The sequence below is a fragment of the Salvelinus alpinus genome, chromosome 25 (assembly GCF_045679555.1).
Source record: "Salvelinus alpinus chromosome 25, SLU_Salpinus.1, whole genome shotgun sequence".
Lineage (NCBI taxonomy): Eukaryota > Metazoa > Chordata > Actinopteri > Salmoniformes > Salmonidae > Salvelinus > Salvelinus alpinus.
In genome coordinates, this window is record NC_092110.1 from 23,233,054 (window position 1) to 23,252,978 (window position 19,925).

At 43.4% G+C, this 19,925-nt stretch overlaps 1 protein-coding gene across 2 annotated transcripts in view; it reads left to right on the forward strand.

Annotated features, from left to right (window-relative positions):
- Window positions 1-13,350, forward strand: part of LOC139553667 (TOG array regulator of axonemal microtubules protein 1-like) — a 33,549-nt gene extending 20,199 nt beyond the window's left edge. Inside the window, exons 12-22 of one of the 2 annotated variants that reach the window (XM_071366238.1) lie at window positions 98-319; window positions 867-990; window positions 5,225-5,330; window positions 5,617-5,852; window positions 6,019-6,177; window positions 6,293-6,419; window positions 10,849-10,964; window positions 11,208-11,388; window positions 11,607-11,717; window positions 11,911-11,997; window positions 12,309-12,445. In XM_071366238.1, coding sequence (XP_071222339.1) covers window positions 98-319; window positions 867-990; window positions 5,225-5,330; window positions 5,617-5,852; window positions 6,019-6,177; window positions 6,293-6,419; window positions 10,849-10,964; window positions 11,208-11,388; window positions 11,607-11,717; window positions 11,911-11,958 — 1,430 coding nt within the window. In that variant the 3' untranslated portion in view covers window positions 11,959-11,997; window positions 12,309-12,445. Of the gene's footprint in view, window positions 1-97; window positions 320-866; window positions 991-5,224; window positions 5,331-5,616; window positions 5,853-6,018; window positions 6,178-6,292; window positions 6,420-10,848; window positions 10,965-11,207; window positions 11,389-11,606; window positions 11,827-11,910; window positions 11,998-12,308 lie in introns of both variants that reach the window. The other variant, XM_071366237.1, reaches the window with a different exon arrangement.
- The last annotated feature ends 6,575 nt before the right edge of the window (window positions 13,351-19,925 follow it).

The window sequence follows — 19,925 nt, forward strand, 5'->3', positions numbered from 1 at the left end:
ATGTTGCAATAATTTGGGTAATTTTATTCTGACAGTAGTACGTCTTCCTGCGTGGGCTTGTGGCTCTTCTCTAAAATGTTTTTTCTTCCCCTAACAGACTTTCATTTGAATGGTAACATGGTGACGTCCACCAAGGCTGACTCTCTCCAAGACGAGTCTCCCACCAGCCCCCGGGGATCCCAGAGCCCTATTAAATGTTTCAGTCCCCCCCACCAGCCCAGCCCCCCCACGGTCCCTGCCAACCCCAGGAGCACCCTGCCCCGCCTGAGGAGGGCTCCCAGTCTCAGCAGGACACGGCTGTCTCTCTCACACAGCTCAGGTCAGTGTAACAGTCTGGCAGTCATCATGTAATATCTTTGCATCTTTGCAGTTATAGGGTTATAGCAGCTAAAGCGCTACACTGTTTTTCATTATAGCGTTCAATACAGAACTGTTTGTTCTGTGATTTCTCTCATTAATTTGAGCAAAATTTGATGTTTTTTTAACATGGTGAATAGATTGAGCAAAATTTGATGTTTTTTTAACATGGTGAATAGATTAATAAGTCAACACATCATATCTCACTCAGGCATTTAGGTATAGCCTGACTCTAAAGTGTTTTAGTGCACTACTAATTAGCCCCTCAGAGCCCCCAACAGTAGCAGAGCTTAGCAACGGTAAATGAGATGTAGATAATGGAGTGCAATGCTTTGTTTTCACACATTCTATTAATACATCTCCTCCCACGCACGCTGCTTCATTTAGCCAATGACTGATACAACTGTAATGTAACAATAGAGGTGTAATGTAACACTCTGCTGTGTGTTGTTGTGGCCATAGAGATACATTATTATAGTGTTGTATTTAATGATATGGTTGTCCTCCAGATGAGATGTCCCCAGGCATTCCCAGCCAGAAGAGAGACCTGACAGAGCAGCCTGAACTACGGCCCTTCTCCAAACCTGAGCTAGCACTGACACAGAGCTTCAAACTCCTCAACTCAGACGACTGGTGAGCTTTATTCTTCATTTGGATCCCTATTAGCTGACGCTTTATCAACTGCTAATCTTCCTGGAGTCCAACTGAACCCCACCTCCCGCATTTAAAGTAACTGTCCAGTGTTTCTGGATGTCTATGAAATATGTCAAATAATTTTTCTTCACAAAAATTGTAATTAAGGGTGTTTAAAAAACAGATTTTCTGTGTTGGAATGGTGTAGGCATATACTAAATACTAAATACACTACGTGACCAAAAGTATATGGACACCTGCTCATTGAACATCTCATTCCAAAATCATGGGCATTAATATGGAGTTGGTCCCCCCTTTGCTGCTATAACAGCCTCCACTATTCTGGAAGGCTTTCCACTAGATGTTGGAACATTGCTGCGGGGACTTGCTTCCATTCAGCCACAAGAGCATTACTGAGGTCGGGCAATGATGTTGGGCGATTAGACCTGGCTCGTAGTCGGCGGTCCAATTCATCCCAAAGGTGTTCGATGGGGTTGAGGTCAGGGCTCTGTGCAGACCAGTCAAGTACTTTCACACTGATCTCAACAAACCATTTCTATATGGACCTCGCTTTGTGCATGGGGCATTGTCATGCTGAAACAGGAAAGGGACTTCCCCAAACTGTTGCCACAAAGTTGGAAGCACAGAATCGTCTAGTATGTCATTGTATGCTGTAGCGTTAAGATTTCCCTTCACTGGGACTAAAGGGCCTAGCCCAAACCATGAAAAACAGGCCCATGCCGTTATTCATCCTCCAACAAACTTTACAGTTGGCACTATGCATTGGGGCATCCGCCAAACCCAGAATCGTCCGTTAGACTGCCAGATGGTGAAGCGTGATTCATCACTCCAGAGAATGTGTTTCCTCTACTCCAGTCCAATGGCGGCGAGCTTTACACTAGAGGTCTACCGATTTAATCGGAATGGCCGATTTAATTAGGGCTGATTTCAAGATTTCATAACAATCGGAAATCGTTAATTTTGGATGCCGATTATTATTATTTTTTTTACACCTTTATTTAACTAGGCAAGTCAGTTAAGAACACATTCTTATTTTCAATGACGGCCTAGGAACGGTGGGTTAACTGCCTTGTTCAGGGGCAGAACGACAGATTTTTACCTTGTCAGCTCAGGGATTCAGTCTTGTAACCTTACGGTTAACTAGGCAAACGCTCTAACCACCTGCCTCACGAGGAGCCCGCCTGTTACGCAAATGCAGTAAGAAGCCAAGGTAAGTTGCTAGCTAGCATTAAACTTATCTTATAAAAAACAATCAATCAATCATAATCACTAGTTATAACTACACATGGTTGATGATATTACTAGTTTATCTAGCGTGTCCTGCGTTGCATATAATCGATGCAGTGCGCATTCGCGAAAAAGGACTGTCGTTGCTCCAACGTGTACCTAACCATAAACATCAATGCCTTTCTTAAAATCAATACACAGAAGTATATATTTTTAAACCTGCATATTTATCTAAAAGAAATCCAGGTTAGCAGGCAATATTAACCAGGTGAAATTGTGTCACTTCTCTTGCGTTCATTGGACGCAGAGTCAGGGTATATGCAACAGTTTGGGCCGCCTGGCTCATTACGAACTAATTTGCCAGAATTTTACGTAATTATGACATAACATTGAAGGTTGTGCAATGTAACAGGAATATTTAGACTGATGGATTCCACCCGTTAGATAAAATACGGAACGGTCCCATATTTCACTGAAATAATAAAAAAAATTGTTTTCGAGATGATAGTTTCCGGATTCGACCATATTAATGACCTAAGGCTCGTATTTCTGTGTGTTATTATGTTATAATTAAGTCTATGATTTGATAGAGCAGTCTGACTGAGCGATGGTGGGCACCAGCAGGCTCGTAAGCATTCATTCAAACAGCACTTTTGTGCGTTTTGCCAGCAGCTCTGCTGTTTATGAATTCAAACCTATCATCTCCCGAGATTAGGCTGGTGTAACTGATGTGAACTGGCTAGCTAGTTAGCGGGGTGCGCGCTAATAGCGTTTCAAACGTCACTCGCTCTGAGACTTGGAGTAGTTGTTCCCCTTGCTCTGCATGGGTAACGCTGCTTCGAGGGTGGCTGTTGTCGATGTGTTCCTGGTTCGAGCCCAGGTAGCGGCGAGGAGAGGGATGGAAGCTGTACTGTTACACTGGCAATACTAAAGTGCCTATAAGAACATCCAATAGTCAAAGGTATATGAAATACAAATCGTATAGAGATAAATAGTCCTATAATTCCTATAATAACTACAACCTAAAACTTCTTACCTGGGAATATTTAAGACTCATGTTAAAAGGAACCACCAGCTTTCATATGTTCTCATGTTCTGAGCAAGGAACTTAAACGTTAGCTTTCTTACATGGCACATATTGCACATTTACTTTCTTCTCCAACACTTTGTTTTTGCATTATTTAAACCAAATTGAACATGTTTCATTATTTATTTGAGGCTACATTGATTTGTATGATGTATTATATTAAGTTAAAATAAGTGTTCATTCAGTATTGTTGTAATTGTCATTATTACAAATACATTTTAAAAATCGGCCGATTAATCGGTATTGGCTTTTTTGGTCCTCCGATGATCGGTATCGGTGTTGAAAAATCATAATCGGTCGACCTCTACTTTACACCCCTTTTGCCAACGCTTGGCAATTGCGCGTTGGTGATCTTAGTCTTGTTTGTGGCTGCTCGGCCATGGAAACCCATTTCATGAAGCTCCCGACGAACAATTATTGTGCTGACGTTGCTTCTAGAGGCGTTTGAAACTCATTAATAACTGTTGTAACCGAGGTCATACAATTTTTACTCGCCACGCGCTTCAGCACTCGGTGGTCCCATTCTGTAAACTTGTGTGGCCTACCACTTCGCTGCTGAGCCGTTGTTGCTCCTAGACGTTTCCACTTCACAATAACAGCACTTACAGTTGACCGGGGCAGCTCTAGTAGGGCAGAAATTTGACGAACTGACTTGTTGGAAAGGTGGCATCCTATGACGGTGCCATGTTGAAAGTCACTGAGCTCTTCAGTAAGGCCATTTTACTGTAAATGTTTGTTTATGGAGATTGCATGGCTGTGTGCTCGATTTTATACACCTGTCAGCAACGGGTGTGGCTGAAATAGCCGGATCCACTAATTTGAAGGGGTGTCCACATACTTTTCTATATAGTGTATATAGGGATTTCTGCGCATTTTTTAAATTTACATTTTTTTATGTAACCTTTATTTAACTAGGCAAGTCAGTTAAGAACAAATTCTTAGTTACAATGACGGCCAAAACCGGACGACGCTGGGCCAATTGTGCGCCGCCCTATGGGACTCCCAATCAAGGCCGGATGTGATACAGCCTGGATTTGAACCAGGGAATGTAGTGACGCCTCTTGTAAGAGATACAGTGCCTTAGACCTCTGCGCCACTCGGGAGGATCCCAAGGACCCTGCAGGATCCGCTACCGCTTCCTCATCCTTTCAGCTGCTGCTCAGTGCTCCGCTGCTGCTTATACACGAAAGACAGTTTGAACACACATAGTTCTTTGTTGTAACAGTAATCTATTGCAAACATAAGCACAACATAACATGCAGTGTAGCGATTTCATGTTCTTTTTTCAGGTGAGTTAGCCTATATGCACTATTTAGGCAAGCTATATGTATGCAGCATATCAAACAGGCAAGACACAGACAGGCAGTCAACATCGATTTAATGTGCAAACATTGGCTATTGGGAGGCAGACAGGCAGTCAATGTCGTAGTGTTCTTTATTCAGCAACTCTGGCCATATGGCAGCATAACTATAAAGATTGCGTCATCACACAAAACGCTGATAGATTTGCCCCAATGCAATGTGTAGACTGCGTCTTGCTTGTGCTACAGTAATATCTGTTACAGCAGACAGAAGGTTGTAGCCTTCATAATATATTTTTTAAATGTTCGTTCAAATCGCTGCAGTTTGAGTTTGAGTTTTTAAGTGTTTTCTCTCCAAATTATGCTTTTGCCAGAAATACAAGTGTAGGACGAGTCAACATTATTTGGGTATGAGTTAACATAATATTAACTTTTCACTGGACTTTTCATTTTTTCACTGGACAGTTACTTTAACCAGATGCTATACTTCAACATTGTCTAGTCAGACCCTATGTCAAAAGTCAATGTATGACTGTTCTATGCATATAAGCAATGGATTGGATTTACAAAATTTATATTTCTCTATTTTTGATTGAAGGGAGAAGAAGATTGAGGGCCTGACCTTTCTCCGTGGGCTGACGCAGTACCATTCAGACATACTGCTTAACAGGCTGCATGACGTCTGTCTCGCACTCATCCAAGAGGTACGACCACGACTCCTCATTCTTTTAGTCTTCTATAAATGTTCATGTGAAACGGCAGTCCATTGTCCTGGGGACCTTCATCCAATCCCCTTCTAATCATAATCTCAGCCTCAATCAATTCAATACAGGGTGGTCCTTGTAGACTTTAGCCCTCAATGATTGATTTTCTTATGTCCTGATGAGGACATTTGACCATTCATTTGACCATCCTTACTCAGATGTCTGATTATAATTTTTTTATCTAACTGATTTAATGATATCATCATCTGAGTGTATTGCTCCTCAGGTGAGGAACCTTCGTTCGGGTGTGTCCCGTGTTGCGGTTGGGGCAATGGGTGAGCTGTACACTGCGCTGCAGAAGGGCATGGACCAGGAGCTGGAGGGCACTTCCAAGGCTCTGCTGCAGAAAGCTGGGGAGTCCAACGCCTTCATCAGACAGGATGTGGATGCAGCGTTGGACAGCATGGTGCAACACTGCACCCCGACACGCAGCCTGAACGCTCTGCTCACCAGCGGCCTCAGGTCAGACACACTCACTGTCACAAGATAGCACTTTTAGCAGTTCTTTACCTGAATTAGGGCTACATGCTTTGCGTGTAGATATTACATTTTTATCATGCTTGTATCTTATCATTAAAATAGGCCATTAGGCACTGACCACATCCCTGATATTGTCTCTTGTGAACAGTCACCTGAACTCTGTGGTGAGGAAGTGCGCGGGTCATCACATGGCCAACCTGATGGAGAACATTGGTGCTGCCCGCCTGCTGTCTGGAGGGAAAGACCTCACCGACCGAATACTACCTGCCGTCACCAAGCTAGCACAAGACTCCTCCCAGGAAGCTAGGTAGGGAGGGAATTCTGTTCAATACCAATGAGTGTCTGTTTTAATAGTAGCAGGTGTGTCTGTTATCAATAGAGTGAGTGACATTGTTTGACTCTGAGGCTGTTCTGCTCCTCAGGTACCAGGGGCGTCGCATGCTGTTATTTCTGTCACTGCACAGTGATTTCGATAAGATTTTGGAGAAATATATCCCTGCCAAAGACCTGGCTCCCATCAGAGACACTGTCGCCACACTGAACACTAAGGTACAAAACACTGTCTAACTGAGAAGGTGTGTGGGACTGTTATGAGTCATTCCTGTCTATTTTAGTCTCCCCTTGCTGGGGACTTGCGTTTTGAGACAAGACACTGTTACTGTAAGAAAGCAGCAGTTTAGACAGGAAAGGCCACGTTCATTTAACCATTTATTAGAAAAGACGACAATAAATGCAGTACATTAGTCTTTGCGTTAGGCCCTGCTCCTTCATGGTAGCTATACCAATGCCAAGGTATACTATACCAATGCCTCTGACTGTACAAAAGCAAAGCCCAAACAAGTGGAGGCTGGGGAGAGTGGTGGGAAAGCAGAAAACAGAAATGAATGGCGAGTAACGTGTTACAGCAATGGCATGTCACCAAGAACACCAGCACATGGCATTGGGCGGTAGCCATCACAATGTGTGTGCAGAACTCGGTTGACTAAATAAACCGCCATATTAAGGTAGCGTGATGAATCTATTTGCTGCAATATCAGCTGATGCTATCAGTCGGGTTTCCTGTATGAACCTGCTGCACTTAATTTACAGTACCGGTCAAAAGTTTGGACACACCTACTCATTCCAGGGTTTTCCTTTATTTGTACTATTTTCTACATTGTAGAATAATAGAGAAGACATCAAAACTATGAAATGACACATATGGAATCATGTTGTAACCAAAAAAGTGTCTCAAATATTTAATATTTGAGATTCTTCAAAGAAGCAACCTTATGCCTTTTTATTTATACATTTTTTTTCACCTTCATTTAACTTCATATGGATCAACTTCTGGTGAAATTGCAGAGCGCCAAATTCAAATTAAATGACTATAAATATTTAACTTTCATGAAATCACAAGTGCAATACATCAAAATAAAGCTTAACTTTTTGTTAATCTAGCCCCCGTGTCAGATTTCAAAAAGGCTTTACGGCGAAAGCAAACCATGCGATTATCTGAAGACAGCGCTCAGCACACAAAACATTACAAACAGTTAGCAGCCAAGTAGATTAGTCACGAAAGTCAGAAATAGCAATAAAATGAATCATTTACCTTTGATGATCTTCGTATGGTTGCACTCACAAGACTCCCAGTTACACAATAAATGTTTGTTTTGTTCGATAAAGTCCCTCTTTATATCCAAAAACCTCAATTTTGTTGGCGCGTTTAGTTCAGTAATCCAATGGCTCAAATGCGGTCACAACGGGCAGACGAAAATTCCAAATAGTATCCGTAAGGTTTATAGAAACATGTCAAACAATGTTTATAATCAATCCTCAGGTTGTTTTTAGCCTAAATAATTGATCATATTTCAACCGGACAATATCGTCGTCAATATAAAAGAAAAACAAGAAAGGCGCACTCTCGATCGTGCGCAGTAACCAGCTCTGGGGACATCCCAGGGTCCACTCACTCAATGTGGTCATTCTCCCTCATTTTTTGGAATAAAAGCCTGAAACAATGACTAAAGACTGTTCACAACTAGTGGAAGCCATAGGGAACGGAATACGGGTCCTATCCCTTTAAATGGTGGATAAGTTTTCATTGGCACTTCCTGGATGGATTTTCCTCAGGTTTTCGCCTGCCATATCAGTTCTGTTAAACTCACTGACATTATTTTAACAGTTTTGGAAACTTTAGAGTGTTTTCTATCCAAATCTACCTATATCCATATCCTAGCTTCTGGGCCTGAGTAGCAGGCAGTTTACTTTTGGGACGCTTTTCATCCAAAATTCCGAATGCTGCCCCCTATCCTAAAAAAGTTAACCAGGTAGGCCAGTTAAGAACAAGTTCTCATTTACAACTGCGACCTAGCCAAGATAAAGCAAAGCAGTGCGACAAAAACAACACCACAGAGTTACACATAAACAAACGTACAGTCAATAACACAATCGAAAAATCTATGTACAGTGTGTGCAAATGTAGAAGAGTAGGGAGGTAAGGCAATAAATAGCCGTAGAAAAATGCTTATTGAAATTATCGATTATCATAGATTTATCGGTGGTGACAATGTTTCCTATCCTCAGTGCAGTGGGCATCTGGGAGGAGGTGCTCTTATTCTCCATGGACTTTACAGTGTCCCCAAACCTTTTGGAATTAGTGCTACAGGATGCAAATTTCTGTTTGAAAAGTATATTGGTTCCTGATTTCCCTGAAAAGTTGCATATCACGGGGGCTATTCATTGCTAATGCAGAACGCCACAGGATGTTTTTGTGCTGGTCAAGGCCAATCAAGTCTGGTGTGAACCAAGGGCTATATCTGTTCTTAGTTCTACACTTTTTTGAATGGAGCATGCTTATTTAAGATGGTGAGGAAATCACTTTTAAATAGCAACCAGGCATCCTCTACTGACAGGATGAGGTCAATATCCTTCCAGGATACCCGGACCAGGTCGATTAGAAAGTCCTGCTTGCTGAAGTGTTTTAGGGAGCCTTTGACAGTGATGAGGGGTGGTCGTTTGACCGCGGACCCATTACGCACGCACGCAGGCAATGAGGCAATGATCGGTGAGATCCTGGTTGAAGACAGCAGAGGTGTATTTAGAGGGCAAGTTGGTCAGGATGATATCTAAGAGGGTGCCCATGGTTACGGATTTAGGGTTGTACCTAGTAGGTTCCTTGATAATTTGTGTGAGTTTGAGGGCATCTAGCTTAGATTGTAGGACAGCCGGGATGTTAAGCATATCCCAGTTTAGGTCACCTAACTGTACGAACTCTGAAGATAGATGGGGGGCAATCAATCCACATATGGTGTCCACGGCACAGCTGGGGGCTGAATGGGGGTCTATAACAAGCGGCAATGGTGAGAGACTTGTTTCTGGGAAAGGTGGATTTTTAAAAGTAGAAGCTTGAATTGTTTTGGCACAGATCTGGATAGTATGACAGAACTCTGCAGTAGATTGCAACTCCACCCCCTTTGGCAGCTCTATCTTGTCGGAAAATGTTATAATTAGGGATGGAAATTTCAGGATTTTTGGTGGACTTCCTAAGCAAGGATTCAGACACGGCTAGGACAACCGGGTTGGTGGAGTGTGCTAAAGCAACGAATAAAACAAACTTAGGGTGGAGGCTTCTAATGTTAAAGCTGCCTTAATTACAGCTTTGCACACTCTTGGCATTTTGTCGACCTGCTTCAAGAGCTGGAATGCATTTCAATTAACAGGTGTGCCTTGTTAAAAGTTAATTTGTGGAATTTCTTTTTAATGCATTTGAACCAATCAGTTGTGTTGTGACAAGGTAGGGGTGGTATACAGAAGATAGCCCTATTTGGTAAAATACCAAGTCCATATTATGGCAAGAACAGCTCAAATAAGCAAAGAGAATCGACAATCCATTATTACTTTAAGACATGAAGGTCAGTCAATGCGGAACATTTCAAGTGCAGTCGCAAAAAAACATCAAGTGCTATAATGAAACTGTCTCTCATGAGGACCGCCACAGGAAAGGAAGACCCAGAGTTACCTCTGTGGCAGAGGATAAGTTCATTAGAGTTACCAGCTTCAGATTACAGCCCAAATAAATGCTTCACAGAGTTCAAGTAACAGACACATCTCAACATCAACTGTTCAGAGGAGACTGCGTGAATCAGGCCTTCATGGTCAAATTGCTGCAAAGAAACCACTACTAAAGGACACCAATAGAAGAAGAGACTTGCTTGGGCCAAGAAACACTAGCAATGGACATTAGACCAGTGGAAATCTGTCTTTGTCTTTGTGAGACGCAGAGTAAATGAATGGATGATCTCCACATGTGTGGTTCCCACCGTGAAGCATGGAGGAGGAGGTGTGATGGTGTGTGGGTGCTTTGCTGGTGACACTGTCTGTGATCTATTTCGAATTCAAGGCACACTTAACCAGCATGGCTACCACAGCATTTTGCAGCGATACGCCATCCCATCTGGTTTGCGCTTAGTGGGACGATAATTTGTTTTTCAACAGGACAATGACCCAACACACCTCCAGGCTGTGTAAAGGCTATTTGAACAAGAAGAAGAGTGATGGAGTGCTGCATCAGATGACCTGGCCTCCACAATCCCACGACCTCAACCCAAATGAGATGGTTTGGGATGATTTGGACCGCAGAGTGAAGAAAAAGAAGCCAACAAGTTCTCAGCATATGTGGGAACTCCTTCAAGACTGTTGGAAGGCATTCCAGGTGAAGCTGGTTGAGAGAATGCCAATAGTGCAAAGCTGTCATCAAAGCAAAGGGTGGCTACTTTGAAGAATCTAAAATCTAAAATATTTTTTGATTTGTTTAACACTTTTTGGTTACTACATGATTCCATATGTGTTATTTCATAGTTTTGATGTCTTCACTATTATTCTAGAAAATAGTAATAAATAAATAAATAAATACATTAAATGAGTAGGTGTCCAAACTTTTGACTGGTACTGTACATTTGTGTCATCTATGAGTTACATGTGTTAATGTGTTCTGCAGGGCCTGGGAGAGATGCCCCAGGACACCCCGTCAGCCAGGGGCCGGCGTTCCCACCCTGGCAGTGGGACAGTGAGGGCCTCATCTCTCAACAGGGAACCACTCAAAGTGGTCAACAGGTGGGAAAACGCAACACCAACTGAAACATGTAGCACTATCCATACTATCCCTGAATTTAGTCTCTCTTCAGGTCAACATCCCTTAGATACTGAACTGTTATGATTGAAGCCATGGCTAGCCAGCCTTGCTGTTTGTCTATGCATTAGCACAGTTTGTGTCAATGAACGTAGAGTTTGTTCATGTGTGTATCCATCAGTATGAACTCCGTCTCCATGTCTTACCTACTGTTTGTGTATCTGCAGGGAGTCTGGGCAGTACAACGGAAGACCTCAAGCTCACAGCATTGCAGACAAGATCGAGTACATCAAGCAGCTCACAGCCCTGCTGGGTTCAAAGGACTTTAGAGAGCGCATCAAGGGCATCGACCAGCTAATGGTGGACTGCGAGCACAACCCCAACATGGTCATCAGCAGTATCTTTCCGGTAACTGATGTCAGCTGAACAAAACTGGATATTTTTTTGCCTCATATACCCTAAGCTGCTAAAGGCCGAAATCCTCTGACTATCACAAAAAATACTAGCTATACATTTTATTGACGAAATCAACCATGCAAAGTTCCATAGATAAAATGACCTGTGTAAGCAGGTCATAGTTGAATCTGTAGTAATGCTTCTCTCATTCCTCTGTCCTTCTCTCGCAGGTGTTTGATGCCTTTAAGGCCAGACTGCAGGAGTCCAACAGTAAGGTCAACCTGTACGCTCTAGAGTCTCTGCAGAAGATTGTCACTGTCATGAAGGATAACCTTGCCCAGGTAATCTACATCCTGGTCCCAGCCATCGTGGACAATCACCTCAACTCCAAGAACAATGCTATCTACACTGCTGCTATTGGAGCCATCCACACACTCATCCAAAACCTGGGTGGGTGTCTGATGATGTTTCCCATCACATCATCTGGTTTGAGGCTTGAACGTAGCTTGACTTTGTGCTTGACTTTGTTCACAGATAACGCTCTCCTCCTCCAGCCCTTCTGCACCAAGGCCCAGTTCCTGAGTGGTAAGGCTAAGGTGGATCTCATAGAGAAGGTTGCAGGTATGTTCACTGAAACAGTTTGCTTGAGATATTCCCTTCAGTACCTAAGTTACATAGATGACACTTTGTAAACTTAATTTGGCTTTTAACATTTTGATTAGGATCTGAGTTGACAAAAGCTGCTAAGCAACAGTGCACTGGCAACTGTCTTTCTGCCTGTCACCCAAAGATTCTTTAGCCTCTTAAAAGGAGGGAGAAACAGATGTCAGGCCCATATGCTCTCAGCATTTCATAAGTTCCTTGTTACAACGTGTTTGACTCCTCATCCTCCCACCTCCCTCCCTCCTCTCCTCCTCTGGTCTGTCTTTCAGATCTGGTGACAGAATTATATCCCCGTAAGCCCCAGGTGGTGGAACAGAAGGTGTTACCCCTGCTGTGGCACCTCCTGGGCACATCCAGCCACAGCGGCACTGTCCACAGCCGGGGTGGCAGCGTGCGGGGGGCCACCTCCAACCTGTGCCAAGCCCTCTACACCCACATGGGGCCTGGGCTGGCAGAGTTCGCCGCTTCCCAGCCTGCCAACGTCCACAAGAGCCTCAACGAGCTCATGAGGACCCTCTCCTACCCCTGAGGGCCCCTCAGAAAACACAGCCTTCAAAACACAATCAAACCCCCCCAGACAGAAGAACAGAAACACTGACCTTCCTTAAAGACAGAGATGTTCTACATTTCTGATAGTGCCTGCACTTTTTTAACGTTACAGAGTATAGAAAGTCCTTAAGATGAGAGCCCTTAAATCAACCCTCTTCTCAGCGAGCTATGGTGTCCTTTAATAAAGGAGCACAGGCAGACAGAGACTTCAGCTGTTGGCATCAGGTCTTACACTCTCAACAACCTGCCCTCTTTGCACTTTGAAGAAGTCGCTCACTATCATGATAGTTGTCGTCATGAATATGGCTTGGTATGTATCGTCATATGTTTGTTGCTGTTGTTGTTTTTTATTAATCTTATGGGTACGCAAATCAGAGACAACATTATGAAGAATGTACATTTGAAATGCACATAAAGGAAACGGGACCTGAAAGATGTATATTTTAGCTGTTTCATTTGATGTGAAATTTCTAAGATGTCTTATACGGTTGTTTAAAAGATTTGTCTGAGTGAAGATTAATGATTACAAATATTTTGTATAGCTCAAATGTGTGATTGCACAGTATTAGCCTAATCTGTATGCTGTACGATGTTGCTGTTGCATATTGTATATGGTTTGTAAATCTTATTGTAACAATTAGTTGATGAAGTGGTGTTCTGGCATGTCTTAGCATTTTACTTTTTGCATGACCAAAATGTACTGACGTGATCAAAAAATATATTTATATTTTTGTTAAGGATATATATATATATATATATACAGTGGGGAGAACAAGTATTTGATACACTGACAATTTTGCAGGTTTTCCTACTTACAAAGCATGTAGAGGTCTGTAATTTTTATCATAGGTACACTTCAACTGTGAGAGAAGGAATCTAAAACAAAAATCCAGAAAATCACATTGTATGATTTTTAATTAATTAATTTGCATTTTATTGCATGACATAAGTATTTGATACATCAGAAAAGCAGAACTGAATATTTGGTACAGAAAACTTAGTTTGCAATTACAGAGATCATACGTTTCCTGTAGTTCTTGACCAGGTTTGCACACACTGCAGCAGGGATTTTGGCCCACTCCTCCATACAGACCTTCTCCAGATCCTTCAGGTTTTGGGGCTGTCGCTGGGCAATACGGACTTTCGGCTCCCTCCAAAGATTTTCTATTGGGTTCAGGTCTGGAGACTGGCTAGGCCACTCCAGGACCTTGAGATGCTTCTTACGGAGCCACTCCTTAGTTGCCCTGGCTGTGTGTTTCGGGTCGTTGTCATGCTGGAAGACCCAGCCACGACCCATCTTCAATGCTCTTACTGAGGGAAGGAGGTTGTTGGTCAAGATCTCGCGATACATGGCCCCATCCATCCTCCCTTCAATACGGTGCAGTCGTCCTGTCCCCTTTGCAGAAAAGCATCCCCAAAGAATGATGTTTCCACCTCCATGCTTCACGGTTGGGATGGTGTTCTTGGGGTTGTACTCATCCTTCTATTCCTCCAAACACGGCGAGTGGAGTTTAGAGCAAAAAGATCTATTTTTGTCTCATCAGACCACATGACCTTCTCCCATTCCTCCTCTGGATCATCCAGATGGTCATTGGCAAACTTCAGACGGGCCTGGACATGCGCTGGCTTGAGCAGGGGGACCTTGCGTGCGCTGCAGGATTTTAATCCATGACGGCGTAGTGTGTTACTAATGGTTTTCTTTGAGACTGTGGTCCCAGCTCTCTTCAGGTCATTGACCAGGTCCTGCCGTGTAGTTCTGGGCTGATCCCTCACATTCCTCATGATCATTGATGCCCCACGAGGTGAGATCTTGCATGGAGCCCCAGACCGAGGGTGATTGACCGTCATCTTGAACTTCTTCCATTTTCTAATAATTGTGCCAACAGTTGTTGCCTTCTCACCAAGCTGCTTGGCTATTGTCCTGTAGCCCATCCCAGCCTTGTACAGGTCTACAATTTATCCCTGATGTCCTTACACAGCTCTCTGGTCTTGGCCATTGTGGAGAGGTTGGAGTCTGTTTGATTGAGTGTGTGGACAGGTGTCTTTTATACAGGTAACGAGTTCAAACAGGTGCAGTTAATACAGGTAATGAGTGGAGAACAGGAGGGCTTCTTAAAGAAAAACTAACAGGTCTGTGAGAGCCGGAATTCTTACTGGTTGGTAGGTGATCAAATACTTATGTCATGCAATAAAATGCAAATTAATTACTTAAAAATCATACAATGTGATTTTCTGGATTTTTGTTTTAGATTCCGTCTCTCACAGTTGAAGTGTACCTATGATAAAAATGACAGACCTCTACATGCTTTGTAAGTAGGAAAACCTGCAAAATCGGCAGTGTATCAAATACTTGTTCTCCCCACTGTATATATATATATATATATGTGTGTGTACACCGATGCCTAACTCAACTTTGGGTGTAAACCAATTATACTGGCTGAGTGTAACATTGAAACCATTTATGTTTAAACTAACGACTGATACAGAGACGGTGAAGCCCAGGTCTGTGATTCTGTTTCAGTATAGTGCCAGTCTTAACGTAGCCTTTCACTATTCTATGTTTAAATTATATTGAACTTGTTTGTTAACGAGATGAAAGACTGACTGATATTTAAAGTGTTTATTTCTATAAACTATATGCTTTGGGGTTTTTTTTTTTTACTTTATTGCTTCACATCTTTGTTGAACTTTCCTATGCTATCATTGTAATGCCTCAGCTCAGTGTGGTTGGCCTTGTCGCCTAAAGGGGGAAAAGAGGATATGTTTGTTCCTGGTCTTTAACTGTCTTGAGGAAGAGAGGGCTGTAAAGTAAGGATCTATTTCCAATTAGTGGGATTAGACATGCAAGATTGAGCATCTGAGTCATTAAAACAAGACCACTGTCACTGATTTACATGATTTGCTTTTATTTACATGTAAATAAATAAATAAAATTGTTTTGCAGGGCTACATGGCAAAATAATAGCAAAGCAAAAGATTGTAGAAAATGTCAAGTTTCTTGAGAAGCTAGTTCTCATTGACATACAGTACATTTACATTACATTTAAGTCATTTAGCAGACGCTCTTATCCAGAGCGACTTACAAATTGGTGCATTCACCTTATGATATCCAGTGGAACAACCACTTTACAATAGTGCATCTAACTCTTTTAAGGGGGGGGGGGTTAGAAGGATTACTTTATCCTATCCTAGGTATTCCTTAAAGAGGTGGGGTTTCAGGTGTCTCCGGAAGGTGGTGATTGACTCCGCTGACCTGGCGTCGTGAGGGAGTTTGTTCCACCATTGGGGTGCCAGAGCAGCGAACAGTTTTGACTGGGCTGAGCGGGAACTGTACTTCCTCAGAGGTAGGGAGGCGAGCAGGCCAGAGGTGGATGAACGCAGTGCCCTTGTTTGGGTGTAGGGCCTGATCAGAGCCTGAAGGTACGGAGGTGCCGTTCCCCTCACAGCTCCGTAGGCAAGCACCATGGTCTTGTAGCGGATGCGAGCTTCAACTGGAAGCCAGTGGAGAGAGCGGAGGAGCGGGGTGACGTGAGAGAACTTGGGAAAGTTGAACACCAGACGGGCTGCGGCGTTCTGGATGAGTTGTAGGGGTTTAATGGCACAGGCAGGGAGCCCAGCCAACAGCGAGTTGCAGTAATCCAGACGGGAGATGACAAGTGCCTGGATTAGGACCTGCGCCGCTTCCTGCGTGAGGCAGGGTCGTACTCTGCGAATGTTGTAGAGCATGAACCTACAGGAACGGGTCACCGCCTTGATGTTAGTTGAGAACGACAGGGTGTTGTCCAGGATCACGCCAAGGTTCTTAGCACTCTGGGAGGAGGACACAATGGAGTTGTCAACCGTGATGGCGAGATCATGGAACGGGCAGTCCTTCCCCGGGAGGAAGAGCTGCTCCGTCTTGCCGAGGTTCAGCTTGAGGTGGTGATCCGTCATCCACACTGATATGTCTGCCAGACATGCAGAGATGCGATTCACCACCTGGTTATCAGAGGGGGGAAAGGAGAAGATTAATTGTGTGTCGTCTGCATAGCAATGATAGGAGAGACCATGTGAGGATATGACAGAGCCAAGTGACTCTTTTTTTCTTTTTTTTTTGACAGTACCAGTCAAATGTTTGGACACCTACTCATTCGAGGGTTTTTCATAAATGTTACTATTTGTGAAGACATCAAAACTGAAATAACACATATGGAATCATTTGGAAACCAAAAAAGTGTTAAACAAATCAAAATATATTTGAGATTCTTCAAAGTAGCCACCCTTTGCCTTGATGACAGCGCTGCACACTTGCATTCTCTCAACCAGCTTCATGAGGTTGTCACCTGGAATGCATTTCAATTAACAGGTGTGCCTTGTTACAAGTTAATTTGTGGAATTTCTTTCCGTCTTAATGCGTTTGAGCCAATCAGTTTAGGGGTGAGGGTGGTATACAGAAGATAGCCCTATTTAGTAAAAGACCAAGTCCGTATTATGACAAGAACAGCTCAAATAAGCAAAGAGAAACAACAGCCCTTCATTACTTTAAGAAATGAAGGTCAGTCAATACGGAACATTTCAAGAACTTTGAAAGTTTCTTCAAGTGCAGTCGCAAAAACCATCAAGCGCTATGATGTAACGGGCTCTCATGAGGACCGCCATAAGAAAGGAAGACCCAGAGTTACCTCTGCTGCAGAGGATAAGTTCATTAGAGTTACCAGCCTCAGAAATTGCAGCCCAAATAATTGTTTCACAGAGTTAAAGTAACAGACACATCTCAACACCAACTGTTCAGAGGAGACTGCGTGAATCAGGCCTTCATGGTCGAATTGCTGCAAAGAAACCAGTACTAAAGGACACCAACAAGAAGAAGAGACTTGCTTGTGCCAAGAAACACTAGCAATGGACATTTGAACGGTGGAAATCTACCCTTTGGTCTGATGAGTCCAAATTTGAGATTTTTGGTTCCAACCTCCGTGTCTTTGTGAGACGCAGAGTAGGTGAACAGATGATCTCTGCATGTGTAGTTCCCACCGTGAAGTATGGAGGAGGAGGTGTGATGGTGTGGGCGTGCTTTGCTGGTGACTGATTTATTTAGAGTTCAAGGCACACTTAACCAGCATGGCTACCACAGCATTCTGCAGCGATACGCCATCCCATCTGGTTTGCGCTTAGTGGGACTGTCATTTGTTTTTCAACAGGACAATGACCCAACACCTCCAGGCTGTGTAAAGGCTATTTGACCAGGAAGAAGAGTGATGGAGTGCTGCATCAGATGACCTGGCCTCCACAATTACCTGACATCAACCCAATTTGTTTAACACTTTTTTGGTTACTATATGATTCCATATGTGTTTTTTTCATAGGTTTGTTGTCTCACTTTTATTCTACAATGTAGAAAATAGTCAAATAAAGAAAAACCCTTGAATGAGGTGTTCTTAAACCTTTTACCGGTAGTGTATTTTGATTTGTTTAACACATTTTTGTTTACTACATGATTCCATATGTGTTATTTTATAGTGTTGATGTCTTCACAAAAGAAAAACCCTTGAATGAGTAGGTGTGTCCAAACTTTTGACTGGTACTGTATACACCCAGTGGCCAGTTTATTAGGAACACTATCCAATTCACAAAAATGGTTCGCTCCTACAGACAGTGAGTCAGGTGCGCAGATTCCAGTATACGCAAGTAATAGCCAGCCTCCTGGGCTTTTCACGCATGACAGTGTCTAGGGAGGTGATCACCAAGGCATTTGTAGTTGATCACCAAACATTTCTGTAAAAAACAACGATAAAGCCTTGCGTTTTGTGCTGTTGACGTTAGGTGCACTTGATTCAGCAGCCCTAGCACCGGGAAGGCAAAGTGTCAGAATTTTGAACTATTTAATGTGTCTGAAGGTAAAACTTTGCGTACCCGGCAGGCCCAGACAGCAAATCAAGTACACCTATAGGCCTACCGCTGGCCAATCATATTGCTTAGATCACTGTGTCTGCACAGTTTCCTCAAGAGCTGCTATTTTAATAAGTACGTTCATGTTAAATTGTTATTCAGCACTGTCAAAATTTTGTTTAGCACTTAGGCCTATAAGCCATAAAATGCGTGTTCCCGATTTTGTGTCCCAAAGCTAGCGTTCCCACTACTTCCACTCCACACTACAACCAGCACTGCAGCTGTAATGAATGAGTACAGCAAAGTGTTTCCAAAGCTTGCATTGTTATTATTAGCGGCTTCTCCTTTTTAATATCGAGGAATATTTCACTGTCTCTGATCGGTCATCGGAGTGATAACATGAATCGCCATCAGCTGGAAGACTGTGTCCTCTTTTCTCAGCGGAGGGAGAGAGGAGGGAAGGTGAGTCAGGTGAGAGGCAGCCTCACCAGTGCTATCACCCTCCCGCCATCCCCTGTCTGACCATCGGATGCAGGCCATCAGTTCAGTAAAAAAAAAGGTAATGATTATGCTTGCTCAGCTGTGCCTCACAAGTAATACAACAAAATATATACACTGCTCAAAAAAAATAAAGGGAACACTTAAACAACACAATGTAACTCCAAGTCAATCACACTTCTGTGAAATCAAACTGTCCACTTAGGAAGCAACACTGATTGACAATAAATTTCACATGCTGTTGTGTAAATGGAATAGACAAAAGGTGGAAATTATAGGCAATTAGCAAGACACCCCCAATAAAGGAGTGGTTCTGCAGGTGGTGACCACAGACCACTTCTCAGTTCCTATGCTTCCTGGCTGATGTTTTGGTCACTTTTGAATGCTGGCGGTGCTTTCACTCTAGTGGTAGCATGAGACGGAGTCTACAACCCACACAAGTGGCTCAGGTAGTGCAGCTCATCCAGGATGGCACATCAATGCGAGCTGTGGCAAGAAGGTTTGCTGTGTCTGTCAGCGTAGTGTCCAGAGCATGGAGGCGCTACCAGGAGACAGGCCAGTACATCAGGAGACGTGGAGGAGGCCGTAGGAGGGCAACAACCCAGCAGCAGGACCGCTACCTCCGCCTTTGTGCAAGGAGGAGCAGGTGGAGCACTGACAGAGCCCTGCAAAATGACCTCCAGCAGGCCACAAATGTGCATGTGTCTGCTCAAACGGTCAGAAACAGACTCCATGAGGGCCCGACGTCCACAGGTGGGGGTTGTGCTTACAGCCCAACACCGGGCAGGATGTTTGGCATTTGCCAGAGAACACCAAGATTGGCAAATTCGCCACTGGCGCCCTGTGCTCTTCACAGATGAAAGCAGGTTCACACTGAGCACGTGACAGAGTCTGGAGACGCCGTGGAGAACGTTCTGCTGCCTGCAACATCCTCCAGCATGACCGATTTGGCGGTGGGTCAGTCATGGTGTGGG